Source organism: Crocodylus porosus, unplaced genomic scaffold (genome assembly GCF_001723895.1).
Source record: "Crocodylus porosus isolate Cpor-Errol unplaced genomic scaffold, CroPor_comp1, whole genome shotgun sequence".
Taxonomy (NCBI): Eukaryota; Metazoa; Chordata; order Crocodylia; family Crocodylidae; genus Crocodylus; species Crocodylus porosus.
Genome location: NW_017728931.1, coordinates 43,570,144 through 43,578,790, shown reverse-complemented (window position 1 = coordinate 43,578,790; position 8,647 = coordinate 43,570,144). Strand labels below are relative to the sequence as shown.

Sequence of the window (8,647 nt, the reverse complement as noted above, 5' to 3'; positions counted from 1 at the left end):
GGCTTTTCTGAAGTCAAGGACTTCTGTGTTGCTGACTGACTTGCCAGCTTTACGGCGGATGGTGAAGGTGATCAGCTCGTGGTCGCCGTCACCCAACTTCCCATCAATCACTAGGTCGCCGATTAGTGATTCTAACATTGTTAGAAGCTGTATAATAACAACAAGGGGATATTTCAGTTCTCATAAGCAGTATGAGCAGGAATCCACACCTGTTTCCCTGTGCGTCAGAAATTATCCCTGGTTCCCCCCTGCATAAATATTAGATTATTTTTTTAAAAGAACTGTCTGGAAGGGATGTTCTTCAGGCATACTAAATGTTGCCATTGACTATCTGGTTGAAGAAAAAAGGCATTTTGGGTTTTTTTGTCAAATTAGCAAAGGTATAACAGTGCTATCATACTTGTTACCACAAACCTATCTCATTTCCTGATGTGTATTTTGTGCCAGCTTCTGCATCTTATTCTGCTCCATTTATAGCACTACTGATGGGCAAAAGGCAGCAAAAACAGCCATGTATTCTGTGCTTGGTGTGAGAGAGTCCCCAGGATGCCTGTCTTACTCTGTATCTTAGTACTTGTATGGTACCTCAACACCATAATATCTGACCACTTCATAATCATAATCATAAATGGATTTTTATCTTCACAGTATTCAGAGATGGAATAGCCCCACCTAGCCTATAAATTTCCATCAGGACCACATGCTTTGTTCTTCAGCTCCTTAATGGCTTTCAAGGCCTCTTGATAAGTTGGTGGATGTGCCAGGTAGTCCTTAACGGGGTGTTGCAGAATGGCTTTGATGGTATTGTCTTTGACAGTTCAGGAGCTCTTGAAAGTGCTTCTTCCACTGTGCATCAATGGTAGAACTATTCTTAAAGAGCAGTGTTCCATCTTTGGACCCTGAATTTTCCACAGGGACTCTGCTTTGATGTGGCTGATTATAATCTACACAGCATATAAAATTCATCTGCAAATCTACCAATTCACATTTCATTCACCTGCAAATCTACCAGTGTCATATATGTCATCACCTGCTTACAGTGCTCGTCTGCTGTCTACACTGGGCAGGCAGGGCAATCGCTACATGTAAGAATGAACGAAAACTGATCTGACATCGGCCCCAACAAGACACAAAGGTCTACGTCTGAACACTTTAACTTCCCTGGACATTCCATGGCCAATCTCAGGGTGGTTGTTCTTAGGCAGGAAAACTTTAAAAGCCAACCTAAGCCAAATTACAGAACAAGAATTATGCCCAGACTGGATTGTGTTAAACATGATTTAAACAGGAACTATGGATTCTTATCTCATTACCTGCATTAGCTTTTGTGACCCATTTGTTCCTATGAGTTTGTTGCATACCAGTTTGCCTCTCGTTTCCCTCTCCTCCCTGCCTTTTGTATTCAAATCACTCTTTCCATTTTATATATTGCTTTATGCATGTACTTTCACAGCACCTTATAAAGTGAGCTTGATCTCAGGAAAACTCTCTCTTTCCTTCTTTCCTTCCTTTCTTTGATTTTGTTAGTCTATAAGGTTTAGTCTGCCCTGACTTCTGCCTGACTTCAGACTAACACAGCTAACTACTTCTCTCTGTAGAAACTCACCTTATACATATATCAATCATTTTGTCCATCACTCACAAGCTGCCATCCCTGGGATGCAATGCAGCAGATGTTTTAAGATCATCCTGCAACTCTTCACTACAGTATAGGGTAATGAAATATACTGTACAAGGCAAGCAAAATTCCTGGGGTAATTTAAGAAGCGTACTGCATTTACCCAAATATAATTCTGGCTGGGGAGAACACTGTGTTTAATACTTCTACATCTGCAAATAAACACAGGCTTCGCTTATCTACCACTAATGCACAACCTGGCCAGCACCATGATTTTCCACATTCTGTCCTACTAAAATTCTTCTCCTGTGATCCTCAGCCTGTAAAGCACCTGGTCTAAAGGTCAGAAACAAGCTAGCATACTCTTCATTGTTCTATTGCTGTAACAGAATCAAGTTTTGGTGACTAAATGGACAACAGTGAGCTTTCAAATCTTATTCCCCCCGCGCATAATACCGAACAGAATATCTTTACTTTCCTATACCTAAACAGCTCCTTTCCCTCACCACTTTTTGAACCCATTTATGCACATTTTCTTCTATTTTTAGGCAGTTAATAACTCTGCTAACTAAGCTGAATTGCAGCATCTTCTTCCTGATACTGAGGTAGATTCCTACATCCAGGCTCCCCTAACACAAAAGATTAACTTTGGTAATAGTAATAAGAAACCTTATGAGAGGGCATACAGATTGGAAACATGGATTTCTTGTTATTAAAGTGAGCAGATGAATTGCTTTAGTTTTGTTCTTCTTCTTCCCTGTATGTGTGGTGGTATGATATCCATCATAACTAAAACTGAAATTCAGCAAAGTCACAAAGGAAATGCTTTCAGAAGGGCAACAGGCCACTGCACATATATTACACACAATGGCTCAGTTTGGTGGCCAGGCTAGTGTCCATTAGATAACTGAGACAAGGCCAACATTATGTTTATGATTGTCAAATGATCCAACTATTTATTAAGTTGTTAAATCACCCAGTTAACATGCGCTCAAATTTCCCACCTACCTCTTAACATCATGCTCCATCATTAATGTTCCAGCTACACAACTTCCAAGACCATAAGCATAAAATGTGTGATTTTGCCAAGAAAGAGCCTCATGGATCAGGCTGCTGAATGCCTATATTTCTCTGCTTTCACTTACTTCACAACCTTAGAACAAAAGGAGTCTTTCAAAATCCTAGGAACATATTATTTACCTGCTTAAAGGCAGAATTGCTATTGTGGGTACATTTGAATATAATGGATAGATAAAAGCAAGTTTTCATGACAGTTTGATCCTGGCCATTATTTTTGCATGAATAAAGCTAAGTAAAATTGGAATATTTTGGCACCCCCCTAAAACTAGAGTTTGCATGCCAGTGAAAAATCAGACATTTTCAGGAAAAAAAAAATCAGACTCCGATAAAGATTTTAGCATGCAAATTGGTTATCTGAAATACTATGAGAACACCCTCTCTTGTGTTATTTTTTTCCTATAAGCCCTATGACCTATTTAAAAAAAAACGATAGAAAACAAATATAAATAATTTCAAAAACAGATTCAGGGTGCTGCACACTTTTGTAATAATTAACAAAAAGAGCAGAGAATTCAGAACTATCAGACTGACTGGTGCACTCTGTTTCAGTGAATATAATATAATATCACAAGAAAGAAATATCACCAAAAGCGAATCACTGGACCAAATACCAACTCTACAGATCATGCTAGAGTTAGATGTAGAGCCCACTGTAGAAAAGCTAAGCAAGGCATTATCAAGTGGAAAAAGTGGCATCCCAGTGGAAATTCTCAAGTGTGTGGAAAAATGCCAACTACCATATCTTCATCAACTGCTACTCAAATGCCTGAAAGAGGGTGACAGGTACCCCAAAACATGTGTGACGCAAACACCATCACTTTGTATAAAAATATAAGGTGTCTCGCTACTAAGTATAGCAGAAAAAGCTTTTGCAAGGGTCTTCTTGGTCCATCTACAACAGCTGGCAAGTCATGTCTACCTTGATTCTCAGTGCGGATTCAGGGCCTGAAGATCAACCAGAGAAATGATATTTCCCTGCATCAACTTCAAGAAAAGTGGAGAGAGCAAAACCAACTATTGTACATTGCCTTCATGGATCTAATGAAAGCATTTGACACCGTCAGTAGCATTGGCGATGCGTAGGGGGTGTACACGGGTACACGTTTACCCGCTGAGATTGGCGATGCACTCCCTGACAGAAGTGCCACCAATGTTGCTGGCGGCATCTGTGGGCAGTCCCCAGTTGCCACTGGCTGCTGCTGACAGCATCTGTGGGCAGTTGCCAACTGCCAGTCAGTGCTCACCACCCCCCAACTACCATGGCTGCCTGAGGAAGGTCCTCACTCACCCCCACCACTGCCACTGCTGCCTGTGGGCAGTCGCCATGCCCCACCCCACCTCCGGGAACACACGTCATTCATGGTCATTAGAGCAGGCCTTTTTGTAGTCCTAGAAAAGATAGGATGCCCACCAATCCTGTTAAGTTTTATACACTCCTTCCATGACAACATGAAAGCAACTGTTCAGTTTGATCGGTTGTCTTCGGACAGCTTTGAGATGAAAAGCATAGTGAAGCAGGGATATATGTTCTTGTCCCTGCCGTCTTTGGAATCTTCTCGGTACTCCTAACCTGAGCGTTTAAAGACACGGCATGTGGACTGCACCTTCACACAAGATTGGCTGGAAACTCTTTAACCTGTCAGGACTCAAGGCAAAGACTGAAGTTAGAAAGGTGCTGATCAGGGAGCTTCTAGTCACTGATGATGCTGCCTTTATAGCCCACAACAAAAACCTGCTACAAGAACTCATGGACTGCCTTTCAAGAGTTTGTCAGGCATTTGCTTTCACTATCAGCATAAAGAAAACAGGGAGTTCCACAAGAACCACCAATCACCCTTACCAAGAATCAGCTAGACCTAGTTCAAAAGTTCAGCTACCTAGGTTCTACAGTGACCACGAACCTCTCACTGGATGAAGAACTTAATGGTCACACTGGAAAGGCTGCCACCACTTTCAGCAGACTAAGTAAAAAAGCATGGAACAACTCAAAGCTTACCATCAAGACCAAAATCCCAGTGTACAAAATTTACATACTCAGCACTCTCATGTATGGTATGGAAACATGGACAACTTCTGCACATCAAGAGAAAAGGTGCAGCTTCCACCTGCACTGTTTATGACACATACTCAACATCAAATGGTAAGATAAAGTTACCAACGCAGAGGTTCTTCAAAGGACAAATTTACCGAGTGTGACAACCCTACTCAGACTGCACCAGCTAGGCCATCTGAGTAGATTGGAAGATGGACGTATACCCAAGGACAAGCTATATGGGGAATAATTGGAGGGAACAAGAACAACTGGATGCCCCAAACTTCGCTATAAAGATGCAGCATGCAAGCGAGATATGAAGGCATTTGGAATTGATCCTGGCTAACAGGAAACCTTGGCAAATGATCAGAACAAGTGGGGTCATCATCTCCACCAGGACACTCAAGTCTATGACAGGAATTGGCTACAACAGCTTGAACAACTGGCTATCTTTTTCAGCTGCAAAAATTCATATTGTAAAGAGATACCATACCTTGCTTTGCAGAAAATCATCCATAGACAAACTATAACACCAGCAAAGATGGACTGCTACTCCTTTCAAAACTTCACTGTGCTCAACTCACAGCCAAAATTACAAAACACAGGCAATTTTCCATTAAAAAAATAGAGCTAACGGCGTGAAAAAAACCTCTGTTGATAAAGCAGTAAGGATGAATGTTAAAATAACAGCAAAAAAATAAAGATATTCTGAAGCTAGTAGCTACTCCATTCTGTTATATGAAGAACCTCACCCAAGACAAGGTTACCAAATGGTATTGCAGAGCTGCCCTGCTCAAGAAAGGTGCTTAGCACCTCACTGAAGAACCATGACTGACAGAATATCACAGATCAATCTGGATCAAGCTTTGATCATTTCTTAGCAACTGGCCAAAACCCATGGAACAATGAATTTGCTAAACTGAGATGCCATCGTGGCAGATGGAACCGTGGCCCAAGAGGAAAAGGAGAGGACAGATTCTGCCCAGCCTGACTCAAAGGTGGTCTGAGATCAGACTGGGGCAGGGCTGCTGTTTTCAAGGATCTGTAACCCAAATGGTTTTAGGAATAAACAGATAATGGGTAAATTATTACCTTGGAAAGAATATAGGCTTGAGATGTGCGACACTAGAAATAATGACCAGATGCTACCTGGCCTCAGAAAGCTTTGAAATACATGCTACCTAGTGATTAGTTTGCAACAGACCAGTATCCATATTCTGTTAGACAAGATGGTGACATTTAATACTGTACGATCCATTTTTTCTTGTTTAATGAGTAGCTTCTTGTACTTAAAACAGGATGTAGACTCTAGACACTACAGTGCAAAGTTATGATATATTAATAGAAAGTAGAACCATAGTCTAATTAAATATTATTGTAACCTAAATCTCTGCACCCCTGACTCCACTTGATTTCAAAGGTGTAAGCTTTTCAGTTTGGGTGAACGCAACTTTATGAATGTAACTTACCTTGCCAATACTGGCAACAAGGAGTCTTGGCTTCACCTTTGAAGGAGGACATGCTAGTCTCAGTGCTCACCAGTTTCTCATGCTTCACATAAAAGTATGAAGCCACCAAATATACTCACATGTTTTTCAGAGAACTCATCCACCTCTTGCAGCAGCTTCTCCTGGCACTCTGGGTTGGTGGCTAACAGGTAGGTGGCAAAGGAGAGTGCACTGGTGGTGGTCTCATACCCAGCAATCAGGAAAAGGAAGGCTTGGCCTACTATCTCATCTTCAGTTAATGTCACCTGAAGCTTTTTAGGCAGAGCTTCATCACCACAAGGATCAGGGTCCTGAATGGAAGTATCTGCTTTGTTGACTAAGTCAAAATGTTCCAGTGCAACAGAGCTCGCTGAACTGCGGGCATCGAGCATCAACTGGAGGAAGTCTCTGCGTCTCTGTGAAACAGAAAATGAGGAAACACATTATGAATGACTAAAAGTAAAAGCTTTTCCTCTTAGGGAAAGAACCATCCGATGTTTATCCTGCCCAACCAGTTCTGCCAGCATGACCATCAAGCTTTCAAATGAAGAGACTTCTTGGCATTGCTCCTATTAAATTGCACAGAGCAGCTACTGCTGGTACTTCTCAACTCCCTTCCAGAAGACTGACTCTGCTGCTGACAAAACACTATCAGGCAAGTATTTTCAATACTGACTAGCAGTTCTGTTGAATACAAAACAGGGACCTTATTCCAGAGGGTTGGTGCTTAGTCCCTTCTAATGACAGCCATACCAGCATGAGCCAAACGGGCCCCTGAATTAGCATTATGGAACCAGCACTGCCATTCCTCACCTGTCTGCTCCACTTGGAGAGTTTTAGTTTGCTGTGCCCCAAGTCATTTAAGGCACATTACGCTGCCAAATTTGCTACAGCAGCTGAAATTAATGCGCAATACGCCACCGAGGAGTGCAAACACCTTCACCATTAAAGTGGTGCAAAAGTGTTTAGGCTGCTTTAAAGTGACATGCACATTTCATCTACACATGGCTCAGGAAGCTTGAGTGGAGGTTTAAAAGGGAGTTCTTAGTCCTAGGGTGTGCATGTAGATTAAATCACAGTCTAAGGCTAAGGGTGAATCTACACGGTTTTTGTAGTGATTTAACCATACTGGTGTAGAAACTGATATTGTTAAAATTGGTTTAAATTCCTTTTGCATGGCCACATTTATATTGGTATAAAAGTTTGCTTTATTTTGGAAAATTTACTAATAGGCACTTTCACGCTATATAGTTAACTTGTACAAAACCTGCAGTTACGACTTCATGCAAAATGCCAGTTGAACCATCCTTTCTTTATCAAAGCTATTTGTCCTAGTTTGTGAAATTAAAATTCCACACCAAACAGACCTATGGATAAGAGTAAGCTGACTCCAAACCAGTCTGGCAGCAAGCTTGGCAGGGCTTTTAAACCTAACCCAAAAGGCCTGGAGTGACGTTTGAGCCCAAGAAACTATTGTGTTGAACTTAAGCCATAAGGCCATGAGATTGATTTTCAATTCCTTAAATACCAATATAATGCATCATAGCTAAGAAGTTCCCCAGTTAAAAATGACTACAGAACCATACCATGACACATTATGGTTTGAAAAGAAAAAGCTGGGAATTAATGTTTTCAGGAGAACTGAGGCTGCATCTTTTTTTAATGGAAAATCTTTTGAATTATTTTCTTAGATTAGATAATACAGATAAAAGAAGAAAAGAGAAAGCCAGAGAAACAATGGGCAAATGAGATAAGGGTAAGGAAGGAGTCATTAGTTATATATGTCAAAGGGCTTAATCAGATAACATTTCCTCATGACATGGGAATGGGAAGCAGCAAGACACAAAATAACATACACAGTGTCGGGAACTCTGGCTTTACTGTGAACAAACCATTTTGAGCCAACTACAAACAGAGAGAAAAGGGAGTATTTGAACCGGACAAGGGCTTACAATGGTGCCTCTGGTTTCTACTCAGAGTTCGGAGGGTGTGCGAAACAGGGCATATTCAATTTGGATTCAGATTTGGCCTGAATCAGGGACAGTGATTCAATTTGTTGATTCAGATCACTGTCCCAATTCAATTCAGCCAAATCCAAATCTGAAGATTCAATGCTGATTCAGAGAATCACTGATTCAGCTACAGACACAGTTTTAAATGTTTTTTCTACATACCTTGAGGTACAAGGTGCGGCTTGTGAATGCTGCAACGGTGGGGCAGATGGATTTTACCACAGGAGTTTGGGTAGAGGGGCCCCCCCATGTGCTTGGCAGCAAACCTGGAAGTGGATCAGAACTACTTCCAGTCCACTTCCAGGTCCATCGCCGAGCATGCTGGATGCCTCCCCCCGGCTCAGTGATCAGCCATGGGGGGGACCCTGGGTGCCCCCCCCAGACCCAGGAGGCACCCGTCGCCGAACTCGGAGGGGAC

General features: G+C 41.7%; 1 protein-coding gene across 3 annotated transcripts in view; it reads right to left on the bottom strand.

Annotated features, from left to right (window-relative positions):
• TBXAS1 (thromboxane A synthase 1) overlaps positions 1-8,647 on the bottom strand; it is a 363,475-nt gene that overhangs the window by 105,194 nt on the left and 249,634 nt on the right. For all 3 annotated transcript variants that reach the window (XM_019544728.1, XM_019544725.1, XM_019544726.1), the window contains exon 10: positions 6,319-6,633. In XM_019544728.1, coding sequence (XP_019400273.1) covers positions 6,319-6,633 — 315 coding nt within the window. The remainder of the gene's footprint in view (positions 1-6,318; positions 6,634-8,647) is intronic.